This window comes from Grammomys surdaster, unplaced genomic scaffold (assembly GCF_004785775.1).
Source record: "Grammomys surdaster isolate TR1022 unplaced genomic scaffold, NIH_TR_1.0 126076, whole genome shotgun sequence".
NCBI classification, from domain to species: Eukaryota; Metazoa; Chordata; class Mammalia; order Rodentia; family Muridae; genus Grammomys; species Grammomys surdaster.
In genome coordinates this window covers 3,385,336-3,404,986 of record NW_021620885.1, presented here as the reverse complement: position 1 = coordinate 3,404,986, position 19,651 = coordinate 3,385,336, and the positions used below count along the sequence as shown (strand labels likewise).

The window sequence follows — 19,651 nt, the reverse complement described above, 5'->3', positions numbered from 1 at the left end:
TGGCTATCATTTGGATAACTAGGGAAGAAATTTCAGAATTCTAAGTTGAAACTCTTAAGTAAAAATCGATCCTAATTGAAATTAAACCTACATATAAGAGATTATTAATACTTGTAGTAGTGAGTGTGGTTTGGCAGAAGAAAATGTTCCTCTTTAGAAGCCAAATGGATTCTTGCCTCTTAGTTACAGTATTCCACCACACAGGGGTTTCAGTGGCTAACTGAGAACACTAATGATATTTTGGAGCATGTAAAGTGACATATGTCTGCCCTGAAGATCATCCTGCATCCCTGAAGGTAGGAAACTGGCAGGCAGCATGTGCAAGCAAACAATAAAGACAAATGCATTCCACAGACAGGTGAATTAGAACATATTGCTGAGAACATGCAGTAGAACCTTTCAGGCTCGCTGGGTCCCTAAAGCTTGTGTGTGTATCTAGCACTGGTGGCATCCTTAAAGCCTATGTGTACATCTCGAGCTGGCTGTTAATTGAAACAGTCAACAGAGTGGGAAAAGAACAGCAAGTATGACTGACAGAATTTTCTAGGAAATAAAGAGAAACACTCAAATCTGTTAATACATTCATATTTCCAGGCACGGTGGCTCAGCACCCCCTCACCATGCTAGTGAGGATGCTTAAACATACACATACACACAAATACACAGTCACTAGACTACATTCTGCCAAACGTTCCAAACTTCTGTCAATTAGTTATATGTTCATAGATTTGGGACCACTGTGAATTCCACGTTCTGTATGAGAAATAACTTGTTTCTTAGAAGACACTGACATATGGTCATGTATGAGAGTATCTTAATGTCTGCATTTTATCATTAGTTGAATTCATAGGTGATTTTCTTAGCAACAGAATTGTCCTCTGTATGTTTCTTCATTAACAGAAGAGAAGAAAGAAAGAAAGAAAGAAAGAAAGGAAGAAAGAAAGGAAGAAAGAAAGGAAGAAAGGAAGAAAGACAAAGAAAGAGAGGGAAGGAGGGAAGGAGGGAGGGAGGGGGAGGAAAGAAGGGAGGGAAGGATGGAGGAAGGAAGGAAGGAAGGAAGGAAGGAAGGAAGGAAGGAAGGAAGGAAAGAGAGAAAAGGGGAGGGAGGGAAAGAGAGAAAAAGGAAGGAAGGGAGGGAGGGAGAAGAGAAAACAAAAATCATGAAATCTCGCATGTCTCCAGACAGGCTCTAACTTGCTAGAGAGGCAACTGACTTTCCCTGGAAAATAAGATTATGAGAAATATGTATCAAAATTATAGCCCTGGGCAACTTTATAACAGGCCTAACCTGCTGGTCATTCTACTCATGACTTAGTAGCAAAGCTAAGAGAGGTCAGTGTTTTCTCTGAACATCTATCCCTCTAGGAGGGGAAGAGGCTGTTACTATTATCCTAGCAGTGAGAAACAAGGATATTAATTCTGACAAGCTGAGTGGCCTAGGCAGGTTTCCTTGGCCATGGGAAGAAGAATGTAGATTCTGTAGTTTGAAAGAGCTCCTGTTTAACTTGTCCCTATGGTGGTCATGTCCTCAAGCTTGAAGTCTGCTCCTTTGAAAAGTCACAGTAATGCTTCTGGTTTTTCAGGACACAATTAAAATGTCTCGTATCAGCGCTCACTTCTTACTCCCCTCTAAAGCGGCTAACTGCTCCCTGGGGAGATATTAAGGCCTCCAAATCTCATTGTACACACCTCTCATTTATGCTCGGGGGTGAGATGCCTGCCTTACAAAAAAGACTAGAGTGTGTGTGGGAAGGCCTGACTCTTCCTGGCGGCCACAGCACTAAAGCCTGAGGCACAGCACTTACTCAGACTGTTTCCCTAAGGCTCATTGCCTGTTATCCCTATAGCAAAACTCCGAGGATGAGCGGACTAAAAACCCCTTTAGTTTCTAGAACCATAACAAAGAAAAATCCTACTATGAAACTAAACAAACAAACAAACAAACAAACAACACAGAGAACTTATCATATGCATAAGGGGACTCACATCTCTTGGTGAAGAGGAAATAATTTTCTCTGTAGATGGTCTCTAAGATGGTCATGGGAGATGGATAAAGAAAACTGTTAAGATCTACATAGGTGGGTGGTAGAAAGGAAGATAGGAGCTTCTACAAGCTTGCTTGCCACCCATCAGAATGGGTCTGGTTGCATTCAAAAGCCAGGATAAATTCATAAGCAAACGAATGGCTTCTCCCAGTCTACACCATCCACAGTAGGCTACACTCTAAGTGGTTAAATGATTTTTTTTTTCTTGAGACAGGGTTTCTCTGTGTCTAGCCCTGGTTGTCCTGGAACTCACATTGTAGACCAGGCTAGTCTCGAACTCACAGAGTCAATGAATACATTTGGAGCCTTTATTTTTTTTCACCCTGATGAGGAAGTTTGACTATGCATGTCAGTGGCGTTAAAAGAAAATTATCTTTAAAACTTGTTTTGTCTGATTATCAAGGATTACTCCTGGCTCAAGGAGCTCCCTCGTCTAATTGTAGTGGCTATAGGATTGCATGCCTCCAGATCAACAGCTATCAACAACAGGATAAATAACACTGACGTGATATACATGGTTTAGATCAGTTTCACTGATGTACATAAAATTATAGAGAAAACTATAGATGTTGCTATTTTGTGCAGTGGTCTTACTGCTTTTATCCATGGATTTGGATATGGTTAAAAAAAAGTTTCATAAACAGGTACAGTAGAAATATTGTCTGTCTTGTATGAAAAGTGGCCTTTATAAGCACCGTGACCCACCGGCACGCTTGAGGATGTGGTAGAAGGCAGTGGGGTTTTAGTATTCTGGTAGGGCTTCTATATTAGAGTAACTGCTTCAAACAGGACCCGTGTCCAAGAAAGAAAAGTGGTACTCTGTCTAGCATGCACTACACAAAAATACTGGAGGAATGAGAGATAGAAGATAACATTAGCAAGCGGCTAGCAATGGGCGGAAGCAGAAACGCCAGGAGCATGCAGGCATGCAGAGAGGAAGAAAGGAAAACCAGTACTAAAGCATCGGGAGAGAGATGCGTTGGTTAACAAGAGATTCTCTAAGCATACTAACCTGCTGGTTCTAATGAATTTTCTACTTTGTCGTTAACATCGAAAACACGATCATGAACACCTATAGTTTTCATACAGCTATCTATAACGAAAATAGAGATAACAGCCAAATATGTTAGTGAAGACACCCTTAAACTCCCGCTTCCTCTTTTTTTTCTTTCTCTCTATCGTTTCCTTTTATTAATGTAGAGACTGTTTTTTACAATCCATGGCATGTATCCACGTGCCAGTATCGTTCCCGTTTGCTGTGACAACAGTCTGAGAAACAACAAGTTAGCAACTGCTGGGTCCTTCGATACACAAAATAAAAAGCGTCATGAGGAATGGGGAAAAATACGATGGAAAACTCAAATATGGATGTGGGTATACAAAACAGGTACTACACAAGTCTTGACAGTAAAAAATAAAATGAAATAAAATTTTACCGCTGTGAACCAGACCATAGGATGAAGCATGCGCAGTGAGGGGGACCCTTGGAAGCTCTTTCTAGGAACTTACTTGTTGGCCTCACAAAGACTTTGAGCTTTAGGCAGGACCTTCTTCCATTGTCTGGGATTGCAGAGGCTGTGGGTAAGGCAAAGAGAGAGGGCAAAAGAAAAGGGAGAGAATAACACCGCATTATTCTTTGTTTCACACATGCAAATGACTGCTCTACTCACACTCCTGCAGGACACATACTCTGGTCTGCATCTTGTCCTGAAGTTAAAACAAACAATACTTTCCAGACTGAGCTAAATACTATAGGAAGATCGCTCTCATATTACCATCTTTTTTTTTCCCAAAACAATAAAGGAAAAGTCATGCAGGAATGTGGTAATTTACAGAAAAATGCTCAGGACTTCATTTCAAAGTCACTTCCCTTTCACTGGATCTGCTATCAATTTTCTCTAAATTGGGAGGATAAGGCCTGAACTCTCTTCTTCGGGACCAGCTCCTCAACCGCAAGAAAAAAGAGCCCAGCAGATCCCCACAGTGAGAGTGCTGTCAAAACCAGTAACAGACAGTTACAAGGAGGACTTCAACTTGACCTACTTCTGCTGGGGGAAAGCAGAGCTTTGTCTGTCCTGAAAGCTTGTCTGTCAGTGCTCCGCAGGTAATTCAATTAGAGGTTTTCCTCAGAATTTGGCTGTGCTTTCTGTATGACTGGCTCAGGCCCATGACGCCACCATGCTATCGTAAGCATAATATGCTATTGAGAAAGCATGGTGTTGCACCAGGGCATTTATCTTCTTTTAATTTTCCACAGAGAAGGATGGAATTAATAAAGTAGGTTTACTAAAAACATGACAACATGTTTCAAGTTATAAATCATCTGAGGAAGAGACCTTTCTTCTCCTTCTCTTTCTAGGATAAGATCATAAACTTTCCCTACTTTTTAAGATTATCTCCACTTGGTACACTGGCAGAGTAAAGTCAAAAGGATTCTGAAGGGCGGTCAGATCATCAACAGCCACATGCGTTTACTAATATTCTCTAGAAATGACAAAACTCACAGAAATGAAGCCCACATACTTTCTCCCCTGCGGACTTGCTTCAAGTGGTTTCTTTGTTCAAAAGCAGCTGACATCAATCAAAATGCACATGGCTTAAAATTAGTTGGGTGATCCTAACAGTGACAAAGAGAGACCCAGCATTCACAGGCCTCCTCACTCCTCTACCTTCAGGTTATTCTTCATGAGGAGCTCAGAAAAATTGCTCATTTTGAGCAAGAGAGGAGCTCCAGACTTCTGCATAAACTTCCTCATTTATGGAGTTACAGATTCATGCAAATCTCCTGCAGAACTCACATGTCCAACAGCTAAAGGACGTCAGACACCAAAGGGCCACCATTGTCACTATTCAACACCTGCTGAAACTCTTGAGACAGAATATAGAGAAAAGATGCTTCTGTGCCTCTGCATCTCTCCTGGTCTCCCTGACAAGCAGTTAAGAACTATTAACAGCTGGCTTGGCTACAGGTTCCCATTAAATCAAAGTTGGGAAAACTCCCCCTACTGACATTAGCAGTAACTACTGTGTTATTTAGGGCATAATATTTTTGTACTCTGGTTTGATCCAGGAAATGGCCTCCTTCCTCCAGGCCTCTGCTGCACGTGCACACACCACGAATACAGCACATGCAGGTGACTCCAGTTCCTTACAAAGCCCCTGGTTATCCATTAGTCATGAGAGGTGGTGGGGAATCTACCACTGCACTCAGCTGAGTGGAGACAAACTTACTTCAAATTCTGTGAGCTTGTTGTACCACATGCAAATGACTGATTTTAACGTGATACTTCAAGATAGGCAGGCTCAAAGCAGTGTCAAATGTATAATTGTTTTTGTAAGGGTTTTGGGTTTTTGTTTGCTTGTTTGTTTAATGGAGGTTTTTCAGTCTTTTACTAAGAGAAATAAATCCAGGAGATTAAGTTATTGTATGGTGTACCAGAGAAACTACACAGAAGCCCATGATGACATATAAAAAAACACTAGAGCATCATATTACCAGCTTACAGATGGGGACATGAGCCTCCCCAGCTACTGAATAAACTGACTTCTTCTGTAAATTAAAGATTCCAAAAGTACTTCTATACAATGGAAAATCCGAGGCTTATTTCCCACCTGTCTCCCCCTCCTTACTCACTCACCTATCAGCGGAAAAGCTTTCACATAACAGGGCTGACCCCGTGTGAAACTGTCTGACGATTTACTTTAATACTTTTAAACTTCTGTGCACAAAGAATATTCATACATGATGCACTTTGTGAGTTCGTGTGTAAGTACAGGAGCTCGACGCTATCTCTAGTCCCAGTCCAGGAAAGATAACTGTAACTCTACAGCGTGACCAACCTAAGAGGTGGCCTTTGCAAGGCTCTAATCATCAGGCTTCCTTATTTTCCACACTAAGACAAAATTAAAAATAACCTTAAAAAACAATAATAATAGAAATAAATAAAAGTATATCCCACACATTACCAAAATTCCCTTTACATAGTAAAAGTCTTTGAGCCGTGAGATCATAGGTTACTCCATGTCAAGTTTGTGGTTTCTGCACCCCACACTACTTGGTTTTCAGATGGTGAACACGTTATTCCACTTTAACTATAGATGGTTATCCATTGGTAGTCTTGGAAAACATGAGGTAATTTGTAAATAAGTGTTTTATTCATCATAAGGAAACAAAAGGCCGAGGGTAGAACACTAAAACCACAAAGCAACATAGTAAATAACATATGTAAGATTCCCATAAGTCAATGTTGAAATAAAATCCTCCAAGATCACTTAAAAACAAAAGGAAGAGCTATTGGTAGGAGTAAGAGATTGAAACTGTCAAATAAGCTAAACCTCTGTTGAGAGGGAGGTGATGTTAACACCTCAGACTCCAGGAAAACATCATTTTGTAACACCCACCATTTACTTTAGTTTAAAGTCTATATAAAATGTTATAGATAAATTATAAATAGTTATATGTACATTTATCATGCCTTGTGCTGTTTTCATAAACAAACAAAAAACCAACCAACCAACAAAGCATAGTTAACACCAAAAACGGGTAGTGAAGGAAATCAAAGTGCATTATATATTCCTGCGGCATCTTCTACCATTTCACATTTCTTTACAATCCCCGCTCCACACCAGCATCCTTACGAGATGCTGTGGATAGTAAGAAGTCTGAGACACAGTTTCTGCCTTAGTGGTGCATGTGCACAAGCTGCAGCATACATACTAACTAGATTTTAGCCTGCTGAGGTGACCAGGTGGTAACCCGAGGTCCACATAAAGCGCAGGCCCAGCATCATTCGGAAGCATTCACTTTATCTGCAAGGGTGCTTGTGTCTTACGGAGGTGGGCATATCAGAAGCTTTATGGTATTTCCAGGAGCCAGTCAGGGGCAAGAAGACTCAAAGAATTAAAACATTCATCCCTAAATTCCCAAATCAAGAGATATGGTGACCTGTGAGTTACACACCAGAACAGGTGTGCATTCGTCTCATAAAGACGCACAGACTTTCTAATAGAAAACTTCAAATGAAATAGAAAAGTGTTAAGATAAACTCACATTTCTTTATTTGAGAAGTTAGGAAAAGGGGAATCATTAAAACAAACAAAGCTTCTCATCCTCCCATCTTAGTAACTATTTTAGGAACCTGTTCATAGGCCCTGTCTCTAGAAAGTACTCGTCAAAACGTTAAGATCTATAATGGAATATGACTGGAAGCCTCTGCTTCTCCATCTTCAGAATATGTACAATACAGATATGATCATGAAGGCCCTGACTTCACTTATAATCTCAGAGGCCCAAAGTTCAACCATTCCTGGAGCCTCATTCCCTTGGTCTCTTGGTGCTCAAATAAGCTTGGCTGAGCACTTAGTCAATGTGGGACCTACAAGGGACACCACATTCCTAGCCCTCAAGTTAGTACTCGGTATATTTAATATTGTAAATGTGATATTCACACCTCAGCCACTATTGGTCTATCAATGTAGACAGAGCAAGTGCATCAGGCTTGATGTAGGCAGTGTCTGCAATAGTTCTCAGTGTTCCCACTAGGTGTCTATGGAATCTCCCAATCCCCCATCTCTTTTCTAAAATACTTATCCCCTTGATGGTGGGTTGAGTTTAGTTTCTCGCTCATAATGAACAGAACACAGCAAAAGTTAGGACTCATCACTCCTGTGATTATGTTATAAAAGCTGCTGACCTCTTTCTTGGTAATACTCTCCTATACATGAAGTAATGTGCCATATTGTGAGATCCACACTGGAGAGACCCATGCAACAGAGAATGAGCAAGAGAACAGGAGGAATTGATGATCCTTAGAAAACCATGGGAAACTGAGGCTTGTTAACAATCCTTGTCTGCGAGAAAGGGTCTTTCTTAAGCTGAGCCTAGAACTGTGGCTTTGTGAGCTTTGTCTTGGACACAATTAGAAGCTGATAAAGTGTTTTACAAATGGACCCATGTGATCCCAGGTTGCTCATGGTAGCACCTTTTGCTTGAGGTCAACCATGCCCTTGCTCTGCAGCGCTGCTCACTCTCACTCTGCTAATTTGCCTGGACAACTGGATCACTCACTAGCTTGTACTTCAAGCTACCATTACAGGGCCTCTTGAACTAATCTTGGAGATTGATAATTCTAAGTGGCTGTTAATGAATATTTACTCCTGCTCCAGCAGCTAAAAACCATTTTTCACTTTTCTTCTCATGCAACTGAGTTTGGTTTTCCTCATGGAGGAAAAACAACCTGTACTGTTCCTTGAAATCAACGTGATGCCTAAGCTCAACTCTAAGTTACTGGTTGGAGCCAAGGAGTTTTGAAATAAAATGTGAACTTGGATCATGAGAGAAACTTTCTCAGCAAATCTAGGGAACAGAACAGAAATCTTGGTGAGCTAGCTTTAAAAGCATCTTAAGTAAAAGGACTTTTAAAAAAATAAATTAAAAGTTTTCTGATTATTCAGAAACACCTATTAGTGATCTTTTAAACAAGTCATCACATTGAATGTAAACATTATGAAAGTTGAGGCTGCTCAGAAGTCCTTGGTAACCAAAGCAATTCTTCTCTGAGGCCCAAAGCCTGTCAGAGGCTCTCGGTTCTACTTCCTTCCAAATTTTCAGGTTCAATGCTGTGCTCCTTGGTCATCTACCATCCTGGTCTAGCTTCACTAAGCCCCAAACCGTTACCAAAGGAAACAGTTTCCCTTTCTGAATTTATGTCAATCTGGACACTCTGGGAAATTTTACTTCTAAGTACAGCCAGCTACTTTCTTTTCTTTAAAGGTCAGGGTATGTGTGTGAGTATTAAATGTGCAGGTCTCCACAACGTATGCCACAGGCTCTGCTACTCAATTAGAGCAAGTCAAATGAAAAGATAGGTTACTAGCTGTTAGCAGGGCACAGCTAGGTTTTTCATGCATTAGGTTTTTCTAATTTTTCTGTAGATTTCCCATGCAGTTCAACATACAACACAAATGTACGCAAATTAGGTAGGTAAAGCCAGAATTAAGCATTATTCATTCAACAATAAATGCAAAATAAAATCCATTTAAATCCAGAGGGGGAACCAGAACTTAATGAATGGGTGAAGTCCATTCTGTATATGTGGGAATATGGTGAGGAACAGAAGTGGTGGGAACCAGAGAGAGATTAACCAGAACCATGTGAACTTCTAAGAAAATGGTTACCAGACACACAAAGTGTAAAACAAATAAACAAATAAACAAACCAAGTCAGGCCTCTTCTTGGGGAAGAATAACAAAGTAATAATTTGCAGCTAGCTACCTGTAAAAAACTATATTCAATTAACATATTAAAAACAAAACCATGGGGTGGGGGGACACCTAGCAGTTAGGATGGAGTATACCTCACCTATTATAGACCAGACTTAACAGAGGAATTTGTGTGACCTGGGCTTAAATCCAGGGCCTTACGTAAGTTAGGCCAGTGTTCAACCAGTGAGCTATACTCATACCCCAAAGGCCACCTCATTTCAGTCACAGCCCTTGGTTTGTAGTACTCACACCATAAGAGCAACCACAAGAACTGCCCAATTTGCCAACACATTTCACTTCTTGAAGCCACAGTGTCTCAGGACTTATATCACCGACAAGTCAAGGTCAAGGTCCAGATGTAAAAACTGGAAAAGAGGTTACTGAGTGTAGAGACCTTGAAGACATTAAAACTAGAGTACACATATTAGATTCTTCAATAGAGCTCTGGGATAGTTCTTTTATTCTAACTGGAAGGTGGAAAGGGATGTGTATTCCATAATATAACAAGAAAAGATCTAAAAGACACATTCTCTAAGTTAAAACTTGGTTTCTACCCCCTAGGAGAGTGTAGGGGAAAATAATTAGAGTAAAGTTCAGGGTAAAGGAGGGAAACTAAACTCCAGCTGGACAGCTTCGGGAGGTGAAGGTGGAAGGAAGGCTCCGCCCATCTTGTCAGTGCCCTTGACCTGACTTCCTAACCGCTTAGGCCAACTTCTCACCACAAATGAGCTTAAGCAGTGGGCAAATTCTAGTAGCCAAGTCTCAGCAGATCAATTACTGTTCTTACAAAAAAAAAAAATGACAAAGACAAGGTCTGTTCTACTGATTTCTGGAAATAAATAGGGCAAAATCATCCTTGTGTACACATTTATATGATTTGAAAGCAAATTTCTATTGGACATTCATAGTTCAGTGACAATCTGTTTCTACTACAGAGGGCCTCCAGCATCCCTTATATATTGGTCTTTACTGAATTATAAGCAAAGAATAACCTGGAGTTTGGAGTGTTACTTTTTAAATGTCCCTAAAAGAAGCATCTTGGTTTAAAGAAAATTTGTTTTACAACAGTTTAACTAACCCCCAGCCTGTGACTCTAGACTTGAGCCTCCATCATCAAATGAGAGAATCCACTTAGCCACAGAAGGAAAAGACACCATTTAGATAATTACCTTTTAAAATCACTAGGCATGATGAAACTATTCCTTTTATTGTTAGTTGTTAGTCTGAAGCCACTGAACATTTTTGAGCAGTTATAACAAAGCTGGTTTTCTATTAACAACTATTGTCTCTACAACAAGTCTCAGAAGGAGCCTCAGCATTTAAGAGGTTGTCCATGCCCAATGTGTCAGATGCTTCTCTTCCTCTTCCTTGTGGTAACTTTGTTGAACCTCCTATACCTGATAGGCATTATCTGATTGTTATAAGCAAGTAAAAGCGTGATCAGCAGAGCCATTAGAAAAAAATTCTGCAGCTAGAAGCATGTAATAATGGAAATGACAACAGCAACAGCCTAGACAGAAAGCAGAGTGTCTGGCATCTCACAAGAGGGATGAATTATACTTGTCTGCAGGTCCCTTAAATACCTATTACTTATCAATGCATCCATCCATCCATCAATCCATCCATCATCTGCTTATCTAATGACCTATCTACCTATTGGAGAGACTGTTATCACAGGTCCCTCTAATCATTCACTGTATTAACACAGGAAGAATGCTATCCTTGAGAAGCACTAATTTAGTCACTAAGTTAATAGAAGTAAAAGAAGTTCTCATAGCAGTGTTACTATTCCTTGAGCCTCTTATAAACCCTCTCACAGCAGACACCTGTGGTAAGGGTCCTAGCAGAAACAGGGTTTAGTGATTTCAATGCAGGCACAATGGTGCTCAGCTTTCTCTCAGAGGCACACCTTCTGACCTTTTCTTGTGGCTCTGAGCCAGCTGCTTAATCTGTCTATGCCTCCATTTGCCAGTGAGCCTCCTCTTTTCAAGAGATTTAATTATGACCCATGTTAGAGGGCATGTAGAGCTTTGTAACTCACTTGGAAGCTCAGGTGTGCTATCCCTACAGATCTAGAATATTATTTCACCAAAGACTCATGGCTACCAATTTCCTTTAGCACAATACTAATGTATTCTCTCTCTCTCTCTCTCTCTCTCTCTCTCTCTCTCTCTCTCTCTCTCTCTCTCTCTCTCTCGTAGTATAGTGTAGTGCAGGTTTATGCATGAGTATAGCACCCAAAGAGGCTAGAAGAGAGAGCACCATATCCCTGGAAACTCCAGCTAGTTACCAGATATGGGTGCTGAGAACCAAGCTAAGAGGTCTGGAAAAGCAGCAGATAGTCTTAACCACTGAAAGCTGGACCTCTAGCTGTGAATACAAATAAGGGGAGAGGGGAGGATGAGGGAGGGGTGACAGAGAGGTGCATGTGGCTCTTCATAGCCTACATTGTCTACTGCATGCCTGCTTGCTTGCTAGTGGCAGGTTCACACTACTGTGCAACTTCTGAGTTTAAGTGACCCTCCTGCTTCAGTATCATGTGTTTTGGGGACTGCCAGCACTGTAGCCTAAATTCTACCACAGTTATATGATAAAAATGAAGGTGTGTGTGCGCGCACACACATGTGCCACTGTGTACTAAAGGTATGGGGAATAATACTTAGAGAACAAGAAACAGCTGTAAAGAGCCTCTTGCTTTTGAAAATCAAGAACACTGAGTCTGTTTGTTTATTTCCGATCCATTTTAAATTTGTGAGCATGCAATTAAACTAGGGGCAAACAAAAGATGGAACTATGAATTCTCCAGAGAAGCAGCCAGGATGGGCACTCAGAAACAGCAGCAGAGAAATCAGAAGAAAGTATTAGACACAGATGCCTCAGCGTGTCCTCACCTGCCCGGGTGTTGGACTGCGTTGTCAAAAATCCTTTTGCAAAATCCTGGTGACTACCTATCAGAGAATCCTTTGCTTATTTTTTTTTACCAGCAGGTCATGTTCTCTATATCTATTCTTCCTGATGGGAATAAAGGTAGTGTATGCAGGAATACCCATCGGCTTGAGCAAGAGGCTACTAGTGAAACGCAACTCAACGGTGTTCTCTTTGACAGGCTAATTTTACCTAGGAGGGAGTTATTTATGTACCAAGATTGCATAGTTTATTTCACACCAAAACAACAACAACAAAAACCAAAGCTTCACTGGGTGGATTTTTTTATGTTGACATAGTAACAAAAAAAAAAATCAAGGCCTAGGGTCTAAGCTCTAGGTTACTCTGATTGTCTGTCCATGGAAACATTTCCAGTAAGAATAGCTGCATCCCCCACCTATGAGCCCAGAGCAGAGCAGCTATAGGCTTCCATCATCTGGTCCTGCCTGGACTTTCTTCTCTATCTCTCCCACTCTTTCTCCTTAAAGCTAGTCCTGACGATATTACCTCAAATAAAATCTGTCTTCTAACTCACATGACCTTTCCCTTACTTCTCAAAGATATATCCCCCTGTCTCGTCTCCACTGCTCTTCTTGGATCTTACAGCATCTGTGTCTGTCTCCTTCAGAATGCATATAAAACCCATTCTGTGGTTCTGTGTTACATTAGAACAGGATATTGCATCTTTCTCTCTGTCATTACAGTTGAGATTCAGTTCCACAAGAACAGGGGCTGTGCCAGGTGTTGGTATTGTGGAGTCTACTACTTCGTTCACAGTGAATATTCAATGCAGATATAAAGATGAGGCTAGGAGTTAATAAAAGCCTAGTCTTCAGCAAAGTAATACACTGGTCATCCATGAAGCAAAATAGTGAAGAGAAAAACGGGGAGGGGGACTATAGTACATGTTCCCCAAATAAATTACAAAAGAACAGATTCTTCTCAATTGTTCCTCTGCTTCTACACGCTGTTTTTTTAAGGAATGACCTTAAAAATTACAATACAGCCAGTGACTAGAGATGTACAGAATTCAAATTGGTAGGATGTGAAGGTCTGTGAGTGTGTAGTCCCAAGAAATAAGTGAGGGGATCGTGGGTATCTTCAAAGACAATAGTGCATCGAATCTAAAGGATAACTGGGTAGAAAGAGGTCGCAGGCTCTTCTAGTGAGCAGAGGAAAAGAAAGCAAGGTGAATCTAGGATCCAGTCGCCATGTGCTTGCAGAAATGTCAAAAGCAAAGGTGAAGCTGGGCGACATAGGCCACAGCTGAGAGGTCAGCCAGGCGACACTCATTGAAAAGCATCAACAAGGTAGTCCAGATATCACATCGGTTATAACCTCAGAAACTCTGTAAGGAACCTTTAATCTATTACACACACACACACACACACACACACACACACACACACACGAATATGAAACTTTAGGCAGTACACAACTATCACCTTATACTTGAGAGGCCAAAGCAAGCGTGGAATTCAAGGACATTCTTGGCTACACACAGGGAGTTTAAGCCATTAAGATCGTGTCTCAAAAATAAAAACTAAAAGAATAAAAAAATGTGCAAATGGGGAAAATTATTTAGAGTTGTGACAAACTGAAATCTTAGGTTTAAATGGTTTAAGATGAGAAAGTCAGACAATTTAAATACTTTAAGAAGACTAAGAATATATTTTCAAGGGTGACAGAGCATGTAAAATAGTTCCCAACATAAAATCATTAAAAAAGACATATGCTAGTTTTGCCTCTGGAATAAGATTGGGAAGAATTACTTTTTAAAAATTTTAACTTTGAAATCAAACAACAAACTTTAAATTCAAAGCAATACTCAATTAAATTTTATATGGGCAAACCTGCCTTTCTGGCTTGGCACTGGGCACATGCCCATAATCTCAGGCCTTTGCAGCTGAGGAGAAATGACTGCTTCAAGTTCAAGGCGTCAAGTCTGCCAGGGCTATTTAGTCTCAGTCTCAAAAACACAATAAAATGAATGAAAAGAGAAAAGGCCTAAGAGATGGCTTAGTGCACAAAGGTTCTTGACATTATATAGGGTCAATGACCTCAGTTCAATTCCTGACACCCACGTGATAGGAAAGAACCAACTCTCACGAGTTGTCTGACCTCTAAATATGTGCCAGAGCATAGATTCATTCTGTCTCTCCTCTCCCCCTCCCCTCCCCTCCTCTCCCCCTCCCTCCCTCTCCCTCTCCCTCTCCCTCTCCCTCTCCCTCTCCCTCTCCCTCTCCCTCTCTCTCTCTGCCTCAAAATGTAATATAATTTTTTAAAGATTAAAAGCTACTTTCCTGTCTACGAAGAGGTCATGCTGCAACTGCCTCTGTGGAGATTGGATTGTAACCTACAGAGAAGCCTTCTGTGGTCAGCCAATCGAAAGCTGTCTCCATTTTTCTCTGTTCCTCCATCCAACTCACTATAGGTCCCAGTGCGACTGACTGGCTTGTTTTCTAGTTTTTACATAATTCCCAATTAAGTTGGGAGCTCCAAAATGTGAGACTAATTTGATAGAGTTGTTTATCTGACATGGGGTTTGTTTTACGTTACACCAGGACGTTTCTGAAACCTAACATAGTAGTTGGCATAAAGCAGGCATCCCAAAATATTTCTGAAGGAATGGGAAAATAAGTGAAGTAAAAGCTGAATGAATCAGAGAAGGTTGCCCATGTGTTTAAAGTCCTGGGAGCTTCAGAGGAATCTGCTGTGCTCGCCTCTCTGCTAATACTACTTTTATTTCCTCACAAACCTACAGAGCAATCTCATCAACAGTAAGATGAAACCTTCTCCCACTTTATTGCTGCCTCAAACTTTTGGAGAGATTCATTGACTGCCTGCTTTGCCAGGAAGCCTAGTTTAGCAAGCAGATAATGTGCAGATGTTAGCAACATGGATAATAGGTGAATAAATAAAAATTATAATTTTAACATGAAGTACATTAAATAAGTCAGTGCTGTACTGTTTAGGGAGTTTGGTATACAAAACTTGCAGAAAGGAGAAAAAGATTAGAATCCTTCAGATTTTTTTTCTTTTTCTTTCTTTCTTTTGTTGTTATTTTTGAGGTTAACCTAAAGCAAGTATTCTGTATAGCTATATGTTTATTAATTTATATGTATATGTAACAACTATGGTGAAAGACAAGACAGCACTTGAATTTGGGAGGAAGAAGAGTTGGACATGGGAGGGGTAGGAAGGAACATGTCATTATATATTAAATTTTTAAAAAATCATGAAAAAGAAAAACAAGTATTCTATACATCGATGGTGATGTGTTATTAATTTTTAAGCCAATTGTTTAATACCAATGTGCTGTTTATGTCTTAAGGAATCGTTTTTGTTTCAATGTTGGCCCCACATGTTGCATAAAGGGTATTTGTTGCACTCCGTGTCATTTGGGGGAGATTTTTACATTTCCTCTGTTTTGTGGAAGGAAACTCCTGGGTCAACTTATCTTTTGAATCTAAGAGGTCTCGGTTGAAATTGGCTTTGAAGTTTGTTAATTACAAAACTCAACAGGGGTTTTTCCTTATGTGGTATAAGTCATATTTCTTTTCATTAACCTCAGTTTTGGAAGAGATTAAAAAGTCTAAAAGAAACAACTTAAAAACTGAAGAGAAGCTGCTCCCCCGTGATCCCCTCCGACACTTCAAGTGCAGCTCCCCCACACTGTCTAATTGCAGTCTGTGGCTTGGGGAAGAAGATCACATGTGTGCATGGTGAACTTCCCAGCTCCACCATGTTCTGGGGAGAGGAGAGATCGCCACTTTTTTTTTCCACTTTCTGTATTGGGAAATTTGATGTCAACCCGAGTTACAAGAAAATCTGGATTCTGAAGGGCCATCCTGACAGCTGCTTTTTGCAGGGCCAAGCCACCGGGTTCACAGTCTGTCTTTCTGGTGAAAAAGATCATTACCAGGCGGCTCGGGGAAGGTGGCCCTCCTGTAAGTGTGCTCCTTTGTTATGAATATGGAACAGATGGAGCCAAATCTATCTGCTCTGTAGGAACAAAAACACTTACAACCCAGCGCTCTCTATTAAAGACTCTCCTTAGTCCTTTATAGCATCGGCTTTCTGTGCACTGCTGTGAGGTTTTGACTTTATAGAAAAAGACACTTCATAAAAGCAACAGTTCTTACTCTAAACCAAAGTAGCCTAAGAAGTAAAGAAGATGAATACACGGTTTCAACCACAGGGATCCTTGGAGATATGCAGATATTCAATTAGGAGTGTGTGTGTGTGTGTGTGTGTGTGCGCGCGAATATATGTGTTGTGTAAGATTGTATCCAATTCTGGTAAATGTCTGCATTAAAACATGGAAATATCGAGGAGAGCAATGAAGATGTCATGTTTCCATTACAAGGATGGTATCTAATTGCTCTAGCATAATAAAATGCCAGGATTTAATTTTCTATCTATGTCTGTAAGGCTAGTAAGGGCTGTCTTGCACAAAAAAAAAAAAAATATGACTATGCACAACAAAATCATGAGGGTAAGCATAATTAGTAATTAAGACTATACCACAAGACAGAGGCTGTGTAATGAGACTTTGCCATGAAAAACAGTAATGGTAATGATTGGGTTCAGCATCATGCCAGTTTGCCTTTACACAATGAAAGATTCAAGTATTGCAGGTAAACCCATGTGCTTCCTTACTGTGCTGATGAGCCAAAAATCATCCAAAGGCCACCCTTATCATGTGCTGTTGTTGATATGTGGGTCACAGGCTTTTGGGTGTAGACACAAAACTGTATGGGCACCTCCCATTGATAGCAACATGGAAGGGAGGGGTTGCCTCATTTCACTACATTTATTATACTGATACATTGAAAGTCTGGCTGCCTCTTCGGAGATAATTGAAAAAAGAAATTCTGTGGCAGGATGCTTTGATTCTGACTAAATCAAGTCTTCGGGCAAATTTCCCCCCGCCAGTGGAAGCACAGCCTGCCTCAAGCCGTAACCTTTGTGGGAGGAAAGGAACTGGCCTTGAAGCAGACCATGAAGCAGATGTTTTATGCCAGATCAGAGTCTGGGGATACGGAGGCTACTGCAAATAAAACTCTTCTTCTGTCTGTTCAATCATTTCAATTCCCTGCAGTGTGAAATATGAACTTGCCAACAAATGGCCAGCGTGCTGTGCCTCGCAGCAGGGGGGGAAAGTGCCACAGCTGTGCCAGAGACTGGAGAACTCCAGGCGCTCGTGACATGTTCATTAGTCCCCTGGATGGCCGGGGCCTGATCCAAGCAGGTCTCCAGAGCCGTCCACAGGGAAACAGCAGTAGTGGCTACTGCACCCCAAAGAATTAAAGAAGCAAACCCTGACCTCTTTGATGACCTCAGGAGGTCAATATTAAAACAAGAAGCCAAGGGCAGACCTTCATTGATACAAATAGGAAAAACAAAAGGCAAAAGAAAACACGTCTGCTGATGGTTACAGATTTCCCTTCCTGACTGTACAAACAGGCTACTACTCTCTGAGCACTAAACGATAAAATAATGAAATATATTTTTAGCCTTGAAACATCTGTGAGAGATGAAAATAACTTAGATGCCCTTCTGTGTACCAGAGGGAGAGACTGTGTACCTGGTTGGTTCACCTGTTGCTTGGAAGTCTAGCTCCCAGTAGACTTGCTTTCTAGTTCACTCCACTCTCGGTTTTACAATGGAGAAACAGGGAATGTATCTAAATTAAAGTAAAGTTATACCAAGGGGTTTTAATGGGGGAGGCCCCTGTCTGTAATACACAGAACTCACACATTCAAAACACTCTCATGACTCAACTCAAGAAATATACATATATATATATATATATATATATATATATATATGTACTTTCTCCATAATCAATTATGAAAAAGCTTATTCATATGCTTTCTAGTACCATATTATTTCACATTTTAAACATGAGCTCCTCAGGTAGAAGTCACTTGCATCTGTAAACATTCCTTGCAGTAGTACTTAGCAATATAGTCTCTGTGTACAGCGTAATTTGGGAAAAAGAAAGCCATGTGTGGGTGGGGGAGGGAAACTATTAGCAACAACGATCAACCAGAAATGAAATAAGGGAAAATTAGAGGCTAAAGAAACCATTCAACCCCTTTATGGAATTCCTGTTTGAAAAACAAACAGACAAAAAAAGTTTGAACTATCTAAATTTTAAAATAGCCCAGAATCACAGAATTTATTCTAGATGATAGATTTTAGGGCTTCTATTCATATAATCTAGCTTGTGACCTAAATCATAAGGACTTTCAAGAGATGAAATGAGTCTGAAATAATGGATTACTCTGAAATTAGGCCAAATAAGTACACATGGTTCAAGCTGGCAATGACATGAGATTATCACAGCCAATGGCGACTTCTCATTAGTTTGGCCTTTCTGAATGAATGTTGTAGTCAATAAATCTGTCACAGAATGGCCACAAATGATTGTTTTAAGCAATTAATAACAAGACTTATAGTTTTATTTTTAAGATTCTTTTTGGCACTGATTACCCACATATTACTTTTTCATAATGTTCCTTTTTCTCCATGTAACTGGACCACATGCAAATTAGAAACATAAAATTATTTCTTAATTGGCTTGGAGGTTGGGAGGTGGGAACCACGTTGCAGGACACAGAATACCAATAATATTTTTACAATAGTTATTATCATTTATCTCCTATTTCCATGCTCTTGGCATTCTGCCAGATTTATTAAATTTAATCTCCAGCACATCTGTTTGAAGCAGGTATTATTCTTATTGTAGGAGTAAGGAAACAGAGGCTTAGAGTTAGTAACTAGCCAATGTCACACATAGCTTAGTGTGTGGAAGAATGGATATTCAATTCCATGTCCTTTTGATGACAGAACTATACAACCTCAGTTTACAGTATAAATCATACCTTTCTCCACGGTTTCCCTGCTTCACGTGCTTGTTTTATAGCTTCCCAGAAGCTCCTAAAAGTCTTTTTTTTTTTTGTTTAGGCAATGGGGAAGTTAAACCTGGTAGAACTTGACTGTGTAATCTTCAGTGTTAGCAATAGGTTCCATTGGGAAAAGTAAGCAAGTCTTGCCTGCAGAGACATGTTCTCTACAGATTTCCTAACCAAGTGCTTGTCATGAAAAAGCATTTAAAGGCCACAACTAATATACTCCCAAGTACACACACGTACCATGGTAGGGAAAACTAGGAACCAAATACTCAGTAAGACAATGTTACAGAAGAGTCAGGAGGGGTGGTGACAAGACTCAGTATGTGACAGTATTTGCTTCTGCCAAGCCTGATGAACTGAATTCAACCCCAGGTACCCACAGGGTAGTAGTAAACTCCTTCAAGGTGTTCTCTGATCTCTATTTGTACACCTTGACATGCACATGCACACCCATACACATGCACACACACACACACACACACACACACACACACA

General features: G+C 40.4%; 1 protein-coding gene across 2 annotated transcripts in view; it reads right to left on the bottom strand.

Moving 5' to 3' along the window:
* Positions 1-19,651, bottom strand: part of Efna5 (ephrin A5) — a 276,111-nt gene that overhangs the window by 3,089 nt on the left and 253,371 nt on the right. Inside the window, exons 3-4 of one of the 2 annotated variants that reach the window (XM_028755709.1) lie at positions 3,555-3,620; positions 3,058-3,138 (exon numbers count right to left, since the gene is read on the bottom strand). In XM_028755709.1, the coding sequence (XP_028611542.1) occupies positions 3,058-3,138; positions 3,555-3,620 (147 nt within the window). The remainder of the gene's footprint in view (positions 1-3,057; positions 3,139-3,554; positions 3,621-19,651) is intronic. The other variant, XM_028755710.1, reaches the window with a different exon arrangement.